The 21,960-nt window shown below is 45.1% G+C and overlaps 1 protein-coding gene across 1 annotated transcript in view; it reads right to left on the bottom strand.

Moving 5' to 3' along the window:
- Nucleotides 1-9,478: 9,478 nt before the first annotated feature.
- Nucleotides 9,479-21,960, bottom strand: part of Rhou (ras homolog family member U) — a gene marked incomplete at its 5' end in the record, with an annotated part of 70,482 nt that continues 58,000 nt past the window's right edge. The window contains 2 exons of the mRNA XM_029569725.1: nucleotides 9,479-9,776; nucleotides 11,940-12,074. Of these exons, the coding sequence (XP_029425585.1) occupies nucleotides 9,738-9,776; nucleotides 11,940-12,074 (174 nt within the window). The remainder of the gene's footprint in view (nucleotides 9,777-11,939; nucleotides 12,075-21,960) is intronic.

Genomic DNA, 21,960 nt, shown 5'->3' with positions numbered 1-21,960 from the left:
CTACATAGTGAGTTCCAGGACAGCTGGGGCTACAGGGAGACCCTGTCTAAAAAAAAAAAAAAAAAAAAAAAAAAAAAAAAAAAAAGAAGGAGAAGGAGGAGAAGAAAATAGGAATAAAATTACCACAGACTGTGTCTTATTCTAATACAAAATCATCCAGAGACATTTGAATTAAAAATTCTTTCTTTTTTAAAAAATTCTTTTGAGACAGCAGAGTTTCACTTGCAGCCCAGGCAGACCTATAATTTGGAATCCTGCTGCCTCCACCTGCCAAATGCTTTGACTTCCGACATGCACCACCATGCTCAGGTATTTTTTCTTTCATTAAGGAAAATAGATCTACTTAAGTTTTTAGTTCATGTTTTATTTAAGTTTGTCACAATGCACACTATGTTGTCTTAGTCAAGAGCAACAAGAATGTAGCTCAGAAAAGAAAGTTTAGTGGCTAATCTTCATGGTCACCAGAATGATAAAAACTTGACATTTTAATTTATCTATAGCTAGTAGGAACTAGGGTGGATGATGGAGACCATAGTTTAGGACTAGGATCAGAATCTAATTCTGTGAAGTAATACAATGGAAGAAAAACAAAACAAAACAAAACAAAATACAGAATACCTCTAAAATTTCTAGCCTTTTAAAAACAATGTTTCCAGGTGTCTGGGAAAGTTGAAAGAGTGATTTTAAATTTTATTGTAAACTGCCAATATTCACAATAGGCTGAAAATTCTTCCTTGTGACTAAACTTTTAGGAAAAATTTAAAATGTTTGAATGAAAGTATGAACACACTTTTACGAAAACAACAGAATGAAACAAAGGCCATTTAGGGAGCACATGATTGAAGCAGCAAGTTTGGAGATTACTGACCTAGACCATTCCTGACCCAGAAAGTGACCTGATAATTGACCTGGCCCACCTAGGATGAGCTGATTTCCCTCCACCCACCAAAGTAGCACTCTCAGGGGCCTAGGGGCTGCTGATGGTACAAGGAGGGACTTGGAAGGCAGGTGCTAAGTGTGAGTTTGTTCAGGACTGTGTGAGAGGGTATACTGGGAGGCTCCTATGCATGCTGGGGAGTGTATTGGAATGTGTGTCTTCGTGTCTCCCTGTGTGTTAGGGTATAGATTGGGCTATATGTATTTTTGTGTATGTTGGTGTGTGTGTCTATATATGTTGGGGTGTGCAGATCTCTGTGTGTTGGGTATGTCTGTTGATGTATCTGTGGATGTCTTTCTTTGTGTCTATATGTTTATGTGTGTTTCTGTGTCTGTGTATGTTGGGATATACATTGGAGTATCTGTGTGTGGTGGGGGATATACCTGCTTGCATGTGGTGGCTCTGTGTATAACGGGTAGGCTGTGAGGGTGGGGGAAGAAAATCTTCCTATCTGCCCTCTGAGTGTATCTCACTCAGACACATGAGTAAACTCAGGCATTGGAACAGGGCATTGGACTTTAACACCAGGTGTAAGATATAAAAAGCTTAGCTTGAGAACTTGTTTCACCACCACTAGATGACGGCTGGGGGCTGTGGCTTCTTCATGGGAAGGTAGGGAAGGACATATAAGTGTCCAGGAAAGGCAATGGTTACATTAAAACAAAAATAGGAGGTGTGCTCTTCTGTTTTGCTTTAATAGTCCCTTCACATGTAAGCCATGGCCACCGCCACTGTGCTCAGACCCAAATGGCTCCCACAGCAGAAGCTTTGCAGGGAAGCCATGTCCCCTAATCCTCCTTCTCAGGAGTTGTATTAGGAGTGGTGTCCTTGCATATGAGGACAGGGATGCCCCCAGAATGCTCTGAATTGCAACAGGAAATCTTTTAACAGCATTGTATGTTTCTCAGCACCTTTTGTTTTTTCAGTAGTAGAAATGGAATCCAGGGCCTATGCAGGCCAGTGCTCCACTACTGGGCTGTGCCCTCAGCCCCTGATGTCATCAAATTTTATTCTTCATATCTGAGCTCCCCATCCCTGTGTGGGATGACACATCTTTTCCTACAGAGTGTGGGGGCATAGGAAACAGCTGGAGGGTGTCATCTCTGTGATTATCACTGTAATTTCTCTGCATGCTGTGCCCAGGCCTACTGAGAAAATATGATAAACCCATGTTACTAAACAAACAGATTCACATTTTCCACATTTCAGAAGGGCTTCTTAGCTCACAGAGGAATTCCAAGGGGATTTACTTAAATAAAAAGTTTTTTTGGAGCATTTAAGGGAAGTCTATTTACAAAGTGTCCATGAAACATGGAATCTCAGGAACCTATTTTGCCAGCTAAAGGAGGTACATGCTGGGTCCCTACCATCTCTGAAAGATGTGGGCTACCTGGACAGGATAATGCTCTGCTGTCCTTTTAAGCTGCTACACAAAGGACAGCAGATCTGTTAAGAAAGGAGGTATGGTTTTAGGACCCAGAGGGACTGAAGCTCACCTGCCCTGCTTCTATGAGGACTAAGACAGTCTCCTGAATCCTCTCACTGGTACCATTTGTTTTATCCCTCTCCTTCCATGCTGTGATCCAGGTGACCAAGGCTTCCTTGTGTCTTGTCAGGGGTCACCTGACCAGATATTCTAAGATGTGAGCTGAACCTCAGCATCTGTAAGAAAACCAGAGAACGATGGTGTATTAATCAGGTTCTCTAGAGGAACAGAAAGAATAGAACAAATTATGTAAGGAGATTCATTAGACTGGCTTGCATGGTATGTCTGGGTAGTCCAACAATGGCCTTCTGCATGCTAGAGAGACTGAAAATCCAGTAGCTGCTCAGTTCAAGAAGCTGGATGCCTCAGCAGTCCTAATCCAGTGCTGAAGGTCTGGAAGCTCCATGGAGAGTCACTGGTGTTGAGTTTAGGTTGAAAGGCCAGAAGAATCTGGATTCTGATCTCAGGTGAGGATTCAGCAGCAGCAGATATGCTCAGATAAGGAAGGGGCTTGCAAGTATGTGCCCAGCCTTCCTCCAACTTTCTTCTACGTTGGGGCTGACAGATATTTAAGGTGCTGCCCACATTCAAGGAGGGTCTTGCCCCATCTCCGTTCATTATCCCACATGCCAATCCTCTCTGGAAACATCCACGGACACACAGAGGACATACATCCTAGACATCCCTCAGTACAGTCAGTTTACAGCCAGGCCCAACCATCACAGATACTGTGATAGATAATAGCCACTGTCAACTTGATAGGATCTAGAATCATTTAGAGACTAATCTCTGGCCCTATCTGTGAGGGAGTTTCTAGATTAAATTAACTGAGGTGGACTAGCTTGCCCTAGCTGTGGGTAACACCCACAGCTAGGTTCCAGGGTGGGTTCTATGGGCTGGGTTCCAGGACTGTATAAAAAGGAGAAAGTGAGCTGAGAGTGAATATTAATCTGTTTGCTTCCTCACTGTGGACATAATGTGGCCAGCTGCCTCACACTCCTATCACCATGATGGACTGATTGCATTCCTCAAACCGAGAGCTGAAACAAACTCTTCCTTCTTCAAGTTGCTTTTGTCAGGCATTTTGTCATGACAATGAGAAAAGTAACTAATACAGATGTCTTCCATGAAAACAAGGCTTTGTTAAAGTAAGGAAATTAGACCTTATTACAGCAAGGATCAAGAGTTACAGGACAGGAGTATACATAGAACAGGAAAGCAGATCTTCTACCTACCTCAGACATCCAGAAGGGGCTTCTGAGTGAACCTGTAGCTATCTTGGCAATTGACTTGGTGATTGGAAAGCTGTAGCTGTAGGGTCTTTGTGTTGCTGAGGAAAAACCCGTGACGATTGGATGACTCCATAAAAAGCTGACTTCTCCAGGAAGCTCGGTTTTAAGGTTTTAAAGAAGCCGGTGAGAAGGGACTGATCCCTAAACAGTGGGAAATGCCATCTGTGCAAGCTGGGGGTTACCAGGGCAGTTAGAGAAAGGGCTCTGTTCTCCAGCTGGCTCTGGTCTATATGCACTGAGGATTCTCTCCCTGCTTTATGGAGAAACTGTCTTACCTCCCAGGACAGCTCACTGGGTGGGGCTGTATGAGGGTGGCATGGTGCGGTGCTTTGTCCCTGCATGGCCCCAACTCCTTTATCTGTGGCGCACGCTCAAGGTCTGGCAAGGGTGTCCACTACTGTTGGGAAGTGTCATCACTAAGAACTGCTCTTTGATCCCATTGTTATGTCTTGTCCTTTGGTTTCTGAAAGACCTTAGTTCCTTTGCCTTTGACCAACTTTGAGGAGTCTAAGAACGGCCTTCCTGCCTGCTGTAATCCTTGAAGCAGAAGAGACCTTCGCACCCGTGTCTGAGCAGGATGGGGGGTGGGGGGTGGGAGACCTTCTGAGCCCTGTTGAGAAATTGAGCTTAGGCACGGCTCACAGTAGCTCACTCTCCCTGCAAGAGAGTGATTTTCTCACCTTTGCATTTTCCCAGCAGGGTTCCTTCAGAGATCAAGCCCTTTTCTTATCACTTTAAAACTCATTTGAACAGAATGGTTTCTAAAACAGAAGACAGGTACCTACAAAAATAATTTTGCGGGACAGAAGCCACAGAGCTTCTGGTGCCATTCTGAGACAAAGAAAGTGACCTGGCTCTTTCCAAGGGTATTTGGTTAAGATCAGAACACTGTTAATACTGTTAAGGCCTGGTAATGTCAATGGCCTTTGTTATAAGCTGCCCTATTAATGTTTATTTTCCCTTTAAATAAACTGAGATGTTAGAGACCAGGTGATGTGACTCCCTAATTGACAGCTGTTAGACCTGGTGTCCCAGCTGCCTTAAGCAGAACCTGTCTGCCAAGCAGCCAGCCTGACTGCCTTCATGGAAGCCCAGCTGCACTGAACACTCCACAGATGCCATAAAGAAGATACACTTGTCCACAGTTGCCTGCTGCAGAAGCACAACTCTGGCTCCAGAAAGTACTGCTCCCGCCACGACTGTTTAATGAAACAGTTTTCACCAGATCTTTCTGCCATCTAGCAGCCACTAGGTCACCTAGATCACAGGGGAAGCACCTCCCCTTCGCCACTCTCCCTTTCTGGTTCACTTTTCAGGTTTTCTGGGTGGAGCCTGGTGTGGAGCTGCCTTTAATTCCAGCTCTCGGGTGGCAGAGGCAGGCAGATCTTTGTGAGTTCAAGGCTAGCCTGGTCTACACAGTGAGTTCCAGATCAGCTGGGGCTATGGGGAGACCTAAAAAGACCAAAAATAAAATAAAATAAAAATCAGGTCCTCTGGGCTTTACCCTCATGTGCTGCCCACTGGTGATGTGGTATGGGGCCCACTAAAAGCTTTCATGGGAGAATGAACAGCCCCCTCCAACTTCCCTGCAGCCCTTGAGTCCTGGAGAAGCAGAGAGCAAGGAAGCAAGTACATAATCCACACAGCTCATCCCTCTAGCCATGACAGGGCTGTGCAGCTCAGGATAACTCCAACAGTGTTAGGAAGCTTTGACAGTCTCCCCAAGTGACATCTCAGTTTGCTAGATCAGAGAAAAAAATTCGGAGACTAGCAGAGTTAGTGAGTGGAGTGGCAGCTGTGGACAGCTCCACAGGCCAGTTCTGATGGTCAGTGAATTCCTGTCAGTGACTGTCAGATACAGCAGACCTCTTTCCCATTCAGTCTGTCTTGCACAAAGTACCTGATTAACAGGCAGTTCCATACTCCCCATTGGACACCAGCTGGCATCCTCTGGTCCAATTCAGTCCTTACTCTGTCCATCCAGGGTCCATGTCAGAATCAGGGCTCAACCCCAGATCATTCTATCTCATATGGCTGGCATTATCTGAGCTTCTGATAAGTGGCTATGAGTGGATTTCCACAAACCCAACTTGGGTTTGATTGATTTGATAGAGACCTTAGGGAAGTCCTTGCTTACATTACCTTTTTCTGAAAAAAGACAATGTGAAGAATACCACTGAAGAGATGTCGAAGTCAAGGTACCAGGGAAAAAGCAGTGTTCCAAGGACTGCCCCCCACCCCAGGAAGCCCCACTGCTCAGCCCTCAGGAAGCTTCAGGAATCTGTCCTTTGGGTTTTCATGGAAGGTCCATTATGCAGGTGTGGTGTGTTCACTTGCAGCTCCATCCCTTCCCAGAGATGGGGTGGGGCTGGAATCCAACCTTCAGATCCATAGTTGGTTCCCTTGGCAACCAGCCTGGCCAAGGCATTCAGGCACACAGGGTAAGAGTGGGGATTGCTCCATCAGAACAAAAAACTCATCTCCCACCCATCATCCAGGAAATTAGAAGAGGTCAGGAGCTCTGCCAGGGACTAGAATAGAGATCACATATATTTTTATTTGTAGCAAACACAACAGTATGTGTGTGTGTGTGTGTGTGTGTGTGTGTGTGTGTGTATGTGTGACCATGAACAGTTGCATGCACATCCTAACCTCTAAATCAGCACTGGGTTCAAGAACTTTTGAAGCTCTCACAGGGCCTTGTGCCAGGTGTTCATCTCTTTTGACTTGGCCCACAGGCTGACCTCTCAGTCATCGTTTGGTCAGGTGGTTTTCAAGTACCTTGTGGCCCATTCATTGGCCCTGCAACCCTCCAACATAGTCAGAAGGTGCTCATTCAGCTCTGTTGACGCTCCCTCAGCCTGCCATCCTCTTCCTACTGTGAGGAGTGAATTCCTTCCAGAGCCATGGCCCAGCATGTGAGCTGAACCCTAATTGTCAAGGAGCCAAAAGCATGGGCTGGGGCAATCGGCATGCTTTGAGCCAGGAAACTGACAGTTTTGGTCTGGCTGCTTTTTGAAATGTGTCTTGATCAAGTTACTCAAGCTCTCTAGCCTCAGCTCCCTCACCTATGAACTGGACCTGTGAATACCATATCACCGACCCCACTGTTGAAGAGGGAAGAACAAAAGAGCACACAGAATGGACAGGCTGAGCCATGGAGCTGGGAGAAACAACACCCTGCCTCGCCTCCGTGCCTGTGCCAAGACAGTGCATCTGAGCAGTGACTGCCCCCTGCTGAGAGGAAGTCAGGTGGAAACTGAGGCCTCCTGCTTTCCCAGGCCTTCTTTCCCTGGGAATGTCTGTCAACACAGCCACTGTCAGTGTGAATGGATTGAAACAGCAAGTGGAACTGCTGGTGGAGTTGGCAGGAGAGTCGTATTTTCCACTCAGTACAGTCAGAGCTGGGTAGACTACCGGAGACCTTCAGACCTGAGGATGAAAGCATCAGGGGTCTCTCTACCCATGAGCTGAGCGCTTCAAACTACAGGACATGCTTATTTTTAAATCTCCAAACTAAACCACAGAGAGTGTTTATAACCAGAAGAGAGCAGACTGGCTCTGTCCTGCCCTGCCCTGCCATAGAATACCTTATATCAGGCAGGGTCACTGGGCTGTGTTCATTGGGCTGTGTTCTCTGGCCAGCAGAGTGAGTCACTGGCCCCTGAGGTAATCTTGGCTCCAAGTCAAAGCAGAGTCTTGAGCTGCAGATCAGGTGAGAAGTGAAGGTTGAGGGGAGGTTGCCAAGTGAAGGTTTCCAAGATGCTGATAGAGCCCAGTTGGAGGGTGGGCATACCCCCTACCTGGACCAGGCCACCAATGGTGGCTTGAGGCCTTGGCTCCACTGTATGAAGGGGCACTATGGTTAGCAGTCCTCATAAGGAACATGGCCAGTGGATACCCCAGGAGTTTGCCCTCTTTTGCTGCTGTAGCAACTGTCTACGCACCAGTCACAATCCACAGAGACTCTGAAACTGCCCCATAAATCCACCTCCCTGCATTAAAGTCTGAGCTTGTTAAAGCATGGCTCTATCACAGAACCTGCAGTCTCCCCTGAGGCTCAGAAGCTCCTGTAACCAGAGCTCCTTTTGGGGATTAACAGACTGGTATCTGGGCCATTGGGCGCCTCACAGCTGCTCTCTGCTTCCAGAGTGAAGAAGCTGTGTGGCACAGGTCCAATCCATGCAATGGATGAGACTCAGAGGCAGGTGCAGTGCCCGGGACCAGCTCCCTATTAGCCTTTCAGCCCTCTACTTCCCCATCTTGAAAACACTGGTATGGAGACTGACCCTTTCCCCCGTACTGCATGTGAAGAACAGCTTTTGAAAGGACCAGGTGGCTGTCCCCTACCTCAGATCCCCCAAGCCTGACCCTAAAGAGGCCCAGTCATGTACCCACTTCCTGTTAGGAGGGCCTGGCATCCCTCTCCAGTGTGATCTGGGGGTTCTTGAGTGACAGGACCCACACATGACAGAGAGGCACAGTGAACTGCAAGAACCTTACAGATCAACTGAATAGAAGGTTAAGTTTGACCTGGAAAGTGACCTCAAGACCTGCAAGAAGTCTTGTGTTTGTTTCTTGTTGATGAGAAGGTTTATGGAAATTCCTGCCTTTTAGCATACATGCCAGGTACCACTGTTCACCTTTGCAATGTGAACATCCGTCCTCTTCCTACCCAGGGCTCACTGCATGTCGGGCGACTTTATTTAGGCTTGGGATCTGTTAATTGAGGAAAACAGAACACAGTTCCATGCAATTCAGAGAGCCATTTCTCCATGGCAAATTATGGGATGTTTGTCCCCAGGAGTACCTTTTATTTCCCCCTGCAGATGTTTACACCATGTGGGGATGGAAATGTGGACTCCTCATTTTCTTTTCCCAGAAGGTGGGAGCATCTCATGTTGCTGTGTGGTCCCAACACTCATCCCAATCCAAAACAAATGGTAACAAAAATGACCCACGACCATCCAATAAAACACCACACCTGGGCTCACTGGCCTCACTACGCCATGTGACTGGGTGTTGTCAACACCTGGGGCTTCTGGGAAACCGCAACAAGCTCTACAGACTGCCAAGTCCTTCCTCAGAGAGACTGAAACCAAAAGATGAATGGACAATTTAATACAGGCTGTCCTCACTGCCTGGCAGGGCCTTGCTCTGTGCTCTGGGTCATTAAGCTGTCCTGCCTATCAGGACCTTTGAGCTGGAGTCCTGATAGAAGCTGAGGGGAGGAACAGAGGAAACAATGGTCTGGATTCCTGGCCCTGGGGAGTCTCCCTTCTTGGGAGGAGACAGGCATACTTAGACAAAAGCTGTATATGGTGATACTGAAACACAGGCATTCTCCATGTGTGCCACCCATCCACATCAGCTTATGGGGTACCTAGGGGTGATTTGTGGGCAGTGATTGGACTACAGATTACATAAGCCAGGTGCTTCACTGTGGGGTATTTGATGAGGAAAGATGTAACCTTGAGTGCCCACCAGATACAGCATCCCCAGAGGATCTTTGTGAGCCCAGAGCAGGAAGGGAGGTGAACAGAGAAGACAGCACACAGAAGGCCTTGACACATGGAACGTGGCACCCCACCATATATGTTTACAGCCATGTCACTTGTCCCCATGTTCTCACTTGTCCCCAGAATTCGGGTTGGTTCCGAAGGACAGTTGGGAACTAACCAATGGCTTAAAGAAATTGCACTGGCTCTTCACATAGGAAGACTTATAGGACCACAGACCCTAAAAGTGAAAACACACAAAAAAGAAAAGTTTAGAATTTTATTTAGGAAAAAAAAAAAGACATGAAACTTGCAGTATTTTGTCCTCACTGTGTTGTGATCTCTTAAATTAGTCTAAAACATTAGAAATGTACATAGCCTACTACAATGAAAACAGACTGCAAGGGGGTACTCATGAATATTAGTGGCTAGACATTGTTTTCTCATTAATTCAATAAAACCGAGACAACATAAAGTTCAAAACAAACCATATTACTCAAATGATTGCTGATCCCACGTGCTGCTCAGTCACCTGTCAGCTCCCTCTCAGTTTCTATAACAGACTGAAAACAAAATGACACAGAGATAAGTATGGCTGCCTGAGGGAAGGGCAACTCCTTATCCAGAGCCTTCTAGAACCTTTAGGAAAACCTGTGGCCTAATTTCAGGTCACTAGCTTCAAGGACTAAGGCTAACCTCCCAGAAGCTCTCCCCCACTGGCTTTCTGGGACCTTCCTCTCCACAGGTATGTTTACCTTCTATCTCACCCCCCCATCAAAGCTCCCAGGTCCACCACAGCATCACTACACCCATTCCATGGCTACGGCTCCAGGGCCTGCCCAGGGGTGACCACTAGACCTCCTTCACATCATCCAGCAACCTCGTGTCTACTTTTGAACAGATTTCTTCACACACTTAGATTACTGTGGTCTTTCACCCTATCTCAGCTGCTGTTTTGCAATACTTTGACTAGGAAGCAATATTCTTAAACATGTCTTGTAGGCTCCATGAGCTTATACACTGCAAAACAACAACAACAACAACAACAACAACCACAACAAAACCCAAAAACTTCAGTAGTATTATAACAGGTTGTCCAGCAGCAGGGAGCCTCAGCTTTTCTTATCGAGTCTGTTAGTGGACCTGCTAGTTAGAAGACAAAGACAGCCATACATAACTGGCCACAGCAGCCTCTACTCTCTTCTGGAGTCTTTTCCCCTCAAAGTCTTGCCATACATTTGTACACACAAGCTTGTGCAAGCACATACACATGTGCATGCACTCATGTAAGCACATGCTAAAGGAAGCATGCCACAAACACCATGCTCTTGATTCTGCATCCTCTCACTGCACACACACACACACACACACACACACACACACGACGTGCACACTCATGCTAACATAAGCAAACTTCATGCATGTGAATGCTTCTGCTAGCACTGCACCATCCCTCCAAGGATGGGGAACAGAGACAGAGGTGCAAGCAGGGGGTGTGGTGGCATCTACAAAGGCAGTGTGGTACTATGGATCAGGCCAGCTGTCAATGGATTAATTTCCATTACTTTCCAATTATCAGTGGATAATTTCCATTGACTGGATTAGTAAATATCTAACCAACATGAAGATAACATCACCCACTCACAGAATTTTATTTTTTTTTTTAGGATTAAGTGACTTATTACCTGAAGAAGCTTTGTAAGTGCTGTGCCACAGAGAGCTGAAAGCTAGACATACCTGCAGAAACACTCGAAGGCTGAGTGGAGGCTGGATAATTGGAGAACAAGAGTCCATCTAAAGCACTAGCATGGTCAGTGTTTACTAGTGTCATCCTGTGTGTCAGCTGGTATGTTAGTTATTTTCACTGTTGGGACAAAATACCTGACAAAAGCAACTTGAGAAAGGAAGGGTTCATGTTGGCTCACAGTTTGAGGATGCAGTCCATCATGGAGGGAAGACATGGTGGCAGGAGCGTGAGGCAGCTGGTCACATGGCATCCACAGTCAGGAAGCAGAGAGAAGTGAATGCTGGTGCGCAGCTCTCGCTCTCTCTCTTCTCTCTCTCTCTCTCTCTCTCTCTCTCTCTCTCTCTCTCTCTCTCCCTCTCCTTTCTATTTAGTCCAGGAACTCAGCCCATATAATGGTGCCAGCCACATTCAGCATTCGTCTCCCTCCTGTTAAACCTCTCTGGAAACGCTCTCACAGACACACATAGTTAATCCTTTCCTAGGTGATTCCAAATCCTATCAAGTTGATAAGGTTAACCAGAACAAATGGCCTTGTGGCCTGAATCTGGCCTGACTGAAAATGATTCTTTGTTCAGGTCTGCAATGCCTTGAAGAATAAACACTGTATTTATAATTTTGATATTATGTCAATATGGAATATTTTGTTTCAAGATGTTTTTTAAATCATTGCATTAAAATGTTATTTATCTGGGTTTTTGAGTTTTGGGTGCTCCTTAAAACTTGCAAAGCTGTAGGTGCTTTTCTTGTTTTCTAAACTACATTACTGCGAATGCTGGTAAATGCCGTTTGTCATCACTGTGTTGGAGTTCAGCAGTTGTGGAAGCTGTGTCTCTGTCTTTCTTTCATTCAAAAATGGAATGCCCCATTCAAAAATAAAATAAAAATAAAGAAAGGAAAAGGAAAGAAAAAAAAACTCTGCAGAGTATCAAGAAGAAAACCAGCACTGTGCATCTAGGACCTTGTCAGTTTTTGAGCCCACCTGGCACAGTGCGAAGATAGTTCGAGCCACTGAGATACAGAGCACAGTGAGGTGCAAACTGCCCTCAGCAGTGATGCAGGCATCCAGATCAGAAGGACAACCGTGATCCTGCTCCAGTAGATGCATTGGAGGAACCTGAGGGAGGTAGAAACGGGATTAAACCAAAATTAGAGAGGCATTTTCAACACAGGAGCTTGTGGGGTTATGGTCACACCTCCTTCTTGAAGTTATGGGGCAGAGTTCAGCTCTCCGCTGCTGATGCATGACTTGCAGTATCACAGTGAGAGGAGGGCCCAGCATTCTAGCCATTCCTGACAGCTCAGGAGAGTGGCTGCCTCCTCCTATAGTACCAGACACAAAAGAGGATCTTAATGATGTGGTTGAAAGAAAGAGAGGCAGGCAGGGGGATGAAGGAAGAAAGGAAGGGGAAGAGGAAGGGAGAGAAACACAGAGAGAGGAAGGGAAGGAGGGAAAGAGAAATGAAAAAAGGAAGGAACCAATTTGGCCAAATAATCAAAAACTGAAAAAGTCTGAGAAACATTCACAGCACAAGAGCCTAAGGATGCTTCTGGCCTGAGGACTGATAGATTCTATGTATTCATGATGGACAGTTGACATAGTGATGACCTGAGGATGGACGCTGGGCACAGAACCTGAGGATGGACAGTGGGACACAGTGGGACCTGAGGATGGGCAGTGGACACAGTAAGAAACTGAGGATAGATTAGTGGACACAGTGGGGACCTGAGGATGGACAGTGGACACAGTGAGGACCTGAGGATGGACAGTGGACACAATGAGGACCTGAGGATGGACTGGATAAACAAGTACACAGGATGGATGGCAGACTCAGTAGAACAAGAAGAGCCGAGAGATCTGTGCAGCACAGCCTTCGTGGGTAGTAGGTGACTGTGTGATCATTGGTGTTCTCTGTGTGAGAGTCAACATCATTGCAAACAGCATTCTCTGTCATTAACTTCTGTAAATCTAAAGCTATTCCAAAGTAAAAGATTTAAGAACACTAAAGATCTTATTGGCACAGTAAGATTAGATTTGGAAGAGAGAAAAAGATGCTCCTGACAAAATCAAAGGTCATAGTGACAGGCTACAGTTTTTCTCAAACCTCTTGGAAGGCTCCTATGGTTGGGCAGTGCTAAAGTTCCTGAGCTACAAGACAGTGTAGCGCAAAGAGGGCTCAGTGCCTCTCATCCAATAAATCCTTGGACCATTAACAGCAACCTGGGTGTTCTGAGCTGAAAACCACTCATAAAATCCAGACACTAGAGCCCAAGACTGGGACGTGAGACAGTTCTCACTGCCAGCAGAGGGTGAATGTCCAGGACTGGCTTGGCTTCTAGGAGATCCTAAAGCTCTGTTGGCCTCAGGTCTCCTCCTAGATGATCAGAACAGCAGGGTGGACTCATTTATCCTCAACCTCTAATGCCTAATCTCCAAAGTGGAAGACTTGTGACTGGCAAGGCCCAAATGGAAGAGAAATAAAGACTGTCTAGAGTAACAAGTAGCTCAGAGCCCTGGATGTTGCCCACAAGGATGACTCTGCCCAGCTCCACCCCACTATGTTTATTTAGGTTTCTATTTGCAAAACCCAGCAGGGCAAGACTTTCACATGCTGAGTTGACAACACACAAGGCCGCACTGAACACACAAGCCATGTGCTGGCTTGCACAGGTGAGCCAATGACACTCAGGACCCACAGTCCCAGTCGTCTCTCTTCTCTACACCAAGAGGCAATGACCTTCCTATTGCCTTTCACAGGCCTCTACTCAAGGGCAGACCACAGCTCCTCACAGTTTGCCTTCTCTCAAAGCTGAGACAGGAGTGCTGACGTGTTTATTCTGGATCTAACTGGGAGGTTTCCTCTGTGTTCAGTTCCATGTGAGCTCTGTCAGATGAGACAGGACAGACAGCTGGACCTGCTCTGCTGGGAGGCAGCCCTAGCAACATGCCTCGGTGATTTCTTCTCAGCCAGAGGAGGTGCTATGTATGGTTGTCTATCCTCAGATCTAATCATCAGCCATCTTAGGCTGCTCAGCCCAGTGCAACCCATAGACTTAGGTTGCAGTCTCACAATCCCCTGTCCTTTCTCCCCAGCTCTAGTGTCCTCTTCCCCATTCTGGGAGACTTTTCCTTTCTGATTCCCTGAAGCCTTTTGCCTCAATTCTTATTCCACCTTCTGAGGCAACCAATGTGTTCTGTGCCCTACTTGGCCTTTCCAGTAACTATATACAGAAAGCCTTCTGTGACCATTTGGCCTACCTGAACACCTTGTTTTACTTTATTTTTATTTTATGTGTGTGAGTGTTTTGTCTGCATGTATGTAAGTGCACCTGTGTCATGCAGAGCCTGCAGAGTCCATAGGATCTGATCCCCTGGAACTGGAGTTAAGGATGGTTGTTAGCTGCCATGTGGGTGCTGGGAATTGAACCCAAGGCCAGTATTCTTAACCACTGAGCCATCTTTCCAGCCCCTCATAGGCGTTTCTTAAAATGAATAACTGCTCTCAGAGTACTGCCTGCAGTTGAATGGGACTTGGGAAGGTGAAGTGGCTCCATCCTACTATGAGTTACCCCTTTGTCACTACTTATTAGTAACTGCTGTTGAAATTTCAAATAAGTCATTTCTCTAACTCATTCCTTCTGCATTCATTGTCTGGCATCTTTTGTAAAGTAAGCTTTCCTTTATCAATGGCATTTTCCCAGCTACCATGAAACATATTTGAAAGGCAAGACCCTTCAAATGACCTTCAGATGACTATATTTGCTACAACAAATAGAAAAAATGGAGCTCCCCGTTCTCTCATTATTTTGAACTCAGAGATGAAGACGTCAGGCAGAGTCAGTTTCCTTGTTCACAGAGCTAATCACATGGCACTGCAGGAATTAGGACCTGAGGCTGCTTCTGAATCTCTTGAAGTTTGCAGATGCCAGGTTTGCAAGCTTAAATCTTTGCAATCTCCTGCATGCAGACACCTCAGCTGGCGTCACTGGGTTGTGGCTGCCTGACCTCAATTTGATTAGTTCATCATCTTCTCTCCCTTGTTTTCTACCCCTCTTTACCAATAGGGAAGACGGGAGCCAGAGAGAACCTGGATCGTTTTCCTCACCAGCAGTGGCTTGCCCATCAGTGTTCTATGAACAGAGTTGTAACATCTCAAGTACAGTTCAGAGAACTAGAACGTTAAGTGACAGGCACAGTCTCTTTCAGGAACTGTTCACTGTACTCACACTGGTGGTTTTTTGTGAATTTATCAATCCACAGGTTCCTCCTTTCTTCTTGGCTCTGTTTAATTTCTTTTGAGCAGTTGTACTACTGTACACAGCATTTATTGGTTCATATGACAACGGGTGATATTCTGCCTGCCTTGTCTCATTCCTGAACCTACCAATGGTGCCTTGAGATGCTATGGGATGTAATGAGGTGGGCTTCATAGCTGGAGCACTTTCCTGTTGAAATAAAATCACAGGGGTATTGTACATGACTAGACACTGATTTGTTGCTATGTCGAATGAGACAATACCATTATTTTTCTTGGGAACTACTTTTTATTTTGTTATAAATATTATAATTTTCTAATAAAACATAAAAAAGAAGAAAATCAGACATTCAATTCAGGGCTTGCTAGCATGCATGGAATCCTGGGGTTGAACCCTAGCACCATATAAAGCACTCTAGAAATAGAGGCAGGAGGAGCAAGTTCAAGGTCACTCCCAGCTACATAGGGAGTTCAAGGTCAGCCTGGGCTACATGAGACCCTGGGTTTGTTTTTACTTTTTGTTTTTTTAAAGAGAAGCTGTAGACATAGCTCAATTGGTAAGGTGTTTGCCACAATCCCTAGCATCACATAACAGTCATGTATAGTAGATTGTGGTTTATAATCCTAACACTGGGGGCAGAGACAGGCAGATCCCTGGGGTTTACTGGATAACCAGCCTAGCTGAATCAGTGAGCTCTGGGCCAATGAAAGACCCTGTCTTAAAACATAAGTGGATGATTTCTGAGGAATAACATTTAGTTGATTCTGGCCTCCACATACATACATGTACATACCTGCACACATATGAACACACACTCAAAAAGGAAAAGAGCTTAATGCGCTTGTGGGTTAAGTAAAATTTTGTTGACTGGATGTTATTTAAGACATTGGTATTAAATACTACCAGGCAGGTTTGTCTTCATGTAGCATGAGTTCAATAACATACTACCCTCTTCACCTGCCTTGCCTCATTTATCCTTACCCCTTTAGATGGGTATCTGACACCTTCATTTTACAGTTGAGGTTTGGAAAGTATAAAGTTACTTCAAGTTAGTAGATGGTAGAACCAACATTCCAAGCTCCACCCTTCCCCCCATACCAACTCAAGCTATATGTCTAACCATTATCCTAACTCTATTCCTCTGCTACTTGGGGTATGCCAACAGTGAAAAGGGCTCTCATGTCTGATGCTGTCACATAAATTCTGAGAAGCAGACCTGTGTTTTTAGTGGGACTGAGTATCTGGGGACAGGGTGAAGCTCCTGTTAAAAATAGCTTTAAAAGCTGGCTATCAGGGGCTGGAGAGATGGCTCAGTGGTTAAGAGCACTGACTGCTCTTGCAGAGGACCTGGGTTCAATTCCTACCACCCATACTGTGGCTAACAACCATCCTTAATTCCAGTTCCAGGGGAATCGGATGCCCTCTTCTAACCTCCACAGGCATTGCATGACACGGGTGCACTTATACACATGCAGGCAATACATTCATACACATAAAATGAAAATAATGAATAAAATATTTTTTTAAAAAAATTAGCTATCAAACTTAAAAAAAATCACAGTCCCCACTTAAGAAAATCAGTAAAGTGAAGAGAACGGAAGGATCCAAGAGTCTGAGTGGTAAGAGCTGTAGGAGGGAGCAGCTGTCTGTCCTGGGCTGTCGCTGCTTCTGGAGACCCAACACAGCCATACTTCAGGCCTGAAGAGAGACTGATTCTGGGGACCAAGGCTCAGCAGAACCCTGGAGGCTTTGTGGACCCTTGAGGAGGGGAGAGTGGCAGCCTGGTTGTGGTGAGGCTGCAGGGCTTCTCTGTGGTGCCTGGCTAAGGTAATGGGGTCACTGACAGGGTCTGCCTGGGCAGCTACCATTTCCTGCCCTTTGCCAGAGAGAGCAGGCTTCTGATGGGAAGTGTTTTGGTCTGTGCATACCAGCATTTCCAAGCTGCTGGCTTCTTCAGTTCCAGTTAAAGGATATACAAGGCAAATAAACCCAACTGAAGCTGAATACCACCCAACTCAACAAGCTTACCACCATGATGTTTGCTGTATCTGGGTTCCCAGGCCATCTCCTGTCCCTCCACCTTCCAGTCTTCTCAATCTCCAGCTATGTGTGTCTGCAGGGCTTTCTCAGTCATTCATAGTGAATTAGATGCCAGTGATTCTCTGTGTGAGTGTACATTCAGAGCATCTTTTTCTTTAGGGTAGAACAGGAGTGAGGACCATTTCCTAGGAAATTTCCTAGAAGCATCATTAGGGTAAAAAGGAATAGAGGTTCCTGGTTTTCTACGTGCAATGCCTTTGAGACACAGCATCTGCTCAGCATAACTGGGTTTTTTGTTGGTTGGTTTTTGTTTTATTTTAGTTTTTTTAGACAAGTCTCATTCTGTTGCCCAGGTTGACCTCAAACCAATGGCAATCCTCCTGACTCAGCTTCTTGAGTGCTGGGATCACAGGCACGTGCCACCAGATCTGGCCAAGATAACTGTTGAATAAATATTTTCATTCAACCCATCCATCTTCCCAATTTTGGCAAAGTTAATGGGCTAAGATTCTTTCCTGACATTTCCATTTCCATTTACAAGGCGTTGTTAGGGCAGCTGTGAGGCTCGGTGTGCTTGTTGGCTATGATTTTTTTTGTGTGAATTTTCAGAGCAGAGTTTCTGTTTTGTTTTGTTTGGGTTTTTTTTGTTGTTGTTGTTGTTTGTTTTTTGAGACAGGTCTCTCTGTAGTCCCAGCTGGCCTGGAACTTGCTATGTAGACCAGGCTGGCCTCCATCTCACAGAGATCATTTGTGTCTGCCTCCCAAGTGCTGGGATTAAAGGCATGTGCCATCATCCCTGACCAACAGAGATATTCTTAACTGAGAAACCAAGCTACCAGTTTGCCTGGCCAGCTGCTTCTCCTGGTCAGCTTCCTTGTCACAGCACTGGTCACACTGAGGTGGACACTTGGTCGCCTCTTTATTGGCCCTTCTATGGACAAAGCAACTCTTTACGCTGAGCTCAGCTTTAAGCAACCCCTTCTACCAAGATTCTCAAAAGCTTACCTATTGTCTTTGTCCAAAAGTTCTGTTAACCTTGTGGTGGGGAATTAATGGATACAGCTTCTGCCCATCTGGAGTGTGCCTGTCTTCCTCCAGGCCCTACTCCTCCTCCTGTTCAGCTAAGATCTCTGTGAATACTTGAATCTTCTTTCTCATTCAAAGTTCTCATTTTTCTTCCTTTTTCTTTTCAATGGTTAACACTTGGGAGAACTCAAAGTGGGAAACTGCTGTCTGGGAGAAGCCTATGAGAATTCAGTTGGATTTTCTGCACCAATGCTAATAAGTTATGTTACCTGGCAGAGTGGGCTAACACTTCCTTGCCAAGCCTCTGAAGCCATTTATTTGCATCTGTTTGTCTACAAAATGGCAGTAAGTTATTCATTAGCATTAGGAAAAAGTCCTAAACTATAAGGCTTCATTTGCACTGGTTACTGTTTATTTCTCTAGCCTCCTTCCTGGCAGAGTTCCCAGGCTTCCTTCAGGGACCCTGACCTTGCAGTCTACTTGCCTTTGCATCCCCAGGTTCTGCCCTCTGCTTACCACCCACCTTCCTTAGCATGTACTCAGGGCAATGTAGGTGAAGGCTTCTCTGCCAAGGGCCCGGCTCAGCCTCTTCTTTCCATCTTTCTGTAGACTGAGGTCTCTGGAGTACCTTCCACATGGCTGTTTCTTTTCTTTTTTTTTTTTCCCTTCAGGCCGTGAGCCATCAGGACTTGGGTTCTTTATCTTTTGTTCCCAGCATCCATCATAGCACAAAGCAATGCAGAACAGATTTTTTTGTTCAATGGACAAAACAAGTCAAACCAGTTAACAAAAATTTTCCCTTCCAACTTCTGACTGAGTCAGACTTCCTGCAGTGTAATCATCAAAAACAAGACTTGAGGGGCCAGAGAGATGGCTCAGTGGTTAAGAGCACTGGCTGCTCTTGCAGAGGATCCAAATTTGGTTCCCAGCACCCACATGGCAGTTAACAACAACTATCTGTAACTTCAGGGGATGTGATACCTTCTTCTGGCCTCCGCTGCTTTTATACACACAGGTGCACTTACACACATGCAGGTAAAACACTTGTACACATAAAAATAAATAAATAAATTCTGAAAAAAACCCACAAGACTGGAGTGACCCTTTTTGAGGAGAAACATTTAGAAAAACATCATAAAAGAGGGGGAGATTATGAATGCTGGCCTGGACATCTGCATTTCAGACCCTAGGGGTCTCACTCTACCTATCACCCCTGCCATGGTCTTGGGTCTTGGGTGCTGGATTCAGGATGAGTCAAATCTTACCACACACAGTAATCCTAAATGCTATGAACGAGTCTCATGTACAGAAATTGAAACAGGTATTTTGAGTCACAGTGATATTTATTCTTAAGACTTAACTTACCTAAACATCATGTTTCCCAGATTAGGGTGTCACAGCCTGAAGCACCTTGATCCAACATATGCTGGGAGTAGGCTCCTTGAATAGAAGACTTATAGGGCACTACTCCGTTTAATCTGTTCTGTGCTCAGACTCCCATGAGTGTCTAGAGATGGACTAGAGAAAGGAAACCTGAGTTTCTCAAAGTAATTGTTCTAGTTTGTTTCTTCATTGCTGTAACAAAACACTCTGACCAGTACCAACTTGGGGAGGAAAGGCTTTATGTGACTTACATCTCCCCAGTCACAATTCATCAGGGAACCCAAGGTAGGAACTCAGGGCAGGAACCTAGAAGCAGGAGCTGAATGAAGCACAGGCCATGGAGGAACACTGCTTACTGGCTTGCTTCCCTGGAACCCACTCAGCCTACTTTCTTATACAACATAGACCCACCTGCCCAGGGGTGGCACCACTCACTGTGGGCTGGGCCCTCCCATATCACTCAATAATCAAGAAGATGCCCCACAGACATGGCCACAGGCCAGTCCAGTGGAGGAAATTCCCTAATTGAGGTTCCTTCAACCCAGGTGTGTCAAGTTGACACAGAAGCTATCTAGCACAGTAATGCTGTACCCAGAAACAAATGCAAGCTAAACCCAATAGGGCAGAACAATGCACGCAATCCAGTCTTACTCAGAAGACCCAGGTACTAATGTCCTTGGCTAGTGTCATTGAAAAACTCCTTTGTACAAATGGAAGCTCTACAATGTAGGCAGGCAGTCCTAACCCCCAAGGGTGGTAAAGTTGCAAACTACCAGCTTGGTGTTTTTTGTCTGAAGATGCTTGGGGAAGTGGTCTTTTCCCTGAGAGTCCTTGGATCACTGTGTACAGAGGGCAGCAGAGCACTCAGCTTATGTGTGAGTCTAACCCCTGACCAGCCCTGACCAGCTCTGGGCCATGCCCTTGCAGGCATCCTGTCAGGAAATGCACATCACAGAAAGATGAGCTTCCAGCGAAAACAAAACAGAAAAGTAACAGAATCTACAACTTTACTGGAAGCAGAATGTTTACAAAATTAAGTTCAATTATCACTTTATCTATGGCAGCAATGAAAGAACAGGACTAAACAAATGTGAGCATTGAATATTCACCAATTATATTGCTGTTAATCTCAGATATTTGAGCACTAAATAAAAATGCATGAAAAAATCCTGGATTTTTTCTGCCCTAAATAATCAATAATCTACCAAGCTGTAATAGCATTTGAGATCATGGGTTCTTTGTTTTCCAAATTTCCTAGCATGTTATCTTGCTTTTTTCTTCCTCTGTCTTGAGACCGGGGTCCCATAGGCTTGCCTCGAACTCAGAATGTAGTTGAGGATGACCTTGAACCCTGATTTTTTTGCCTTCACCTTGTATATCCTGGAATCACAGGTCTAGGCCATGACTCCGGCTTGCCTTGATACTTTAATATTAATATTAATATTATTAATAATGACGATAAAACAGAGGTGGAGGCAGAAGGATCAGGAGTTCCCTTCAGTGCACTTGAGGCCAGCCTGGGCTACGTGAGACTCTGTGTCAAAAAAAAGAGTAAACAATAATAAAAAGGGGAATTAGTCCAGCAACAGATTAGTATACACAATTGACAAATGCTTCCTTCAGAAGTACACTGTCATTAAACTGTTCCATTAGGTAGCAAATTCTGACAAGCTGGACTGGACATACTTTAAATTCTATGACCAGCTGTTGCCTAAACATCAGTGCTTTTTACTGAAAAGTTGTTAACATGCAATTGTTTGTGCACATGTCATTGCTTTCCAAATTGCCATTTTTTTCATATTTTCTTCTGAGACTAAATAATTATTATTTGAAGATTTCTCCATTCTTCTTTTTTTTTGTTTATTTAATGTTTATGAGTGTTTTGCCTGCCTGAATGTAAGCTTACTCTTGCATGCAAAGCCTGTGGAGACCAGAATCAGATCCCCTGGAACTGGAGTTATGAACAACTGTTTGCTGTCATGTGGGTGCTGGGAACTGAACTTGGGTCCTCTGCAAGAGCAGACAGTGCTTTTAACTGCTGAGCCATCTCTTCTGTTTTTTTTTTTTTAATTTAATTTTTTTTTTTTTACAATTAAAGTTACAATTTTAACAATATACAAAATGTTACAGTAATTCATGTTTTTTGGCATAATGATTACAGATTTGACAAATACATTTTATATTTCATAATAGCGATGAAGATTTTACAAAAGCTATTAAAACCATTATGAGAATAAATTCAATTGTCACTTAAATATCTAAAGCTATTTTCCTTTGCGTTCTTCCAGAATGATTTC

This window comes from Nannospalax galili, unplaced genomic scaffold (assembly GCF_000622305.1).
Source record: "Nannospalax galili isolate Female #2095 unplaced genomic scaffold, S.galili_v1.0 scaffold702, whole genome shotgun sequence".
Classification (NCBI taxonomy): Eukaryota; Metazoa; Chordata; class Mammalia; order Rodentia; family Spalacidae; genus Nannospalax; species Nannospalax galili.
The sequence above is the reverse complement of the archived record's forward strand: the minus strand, read 5'-3'. Positions and strand labels throughout refer to the sequence as shown.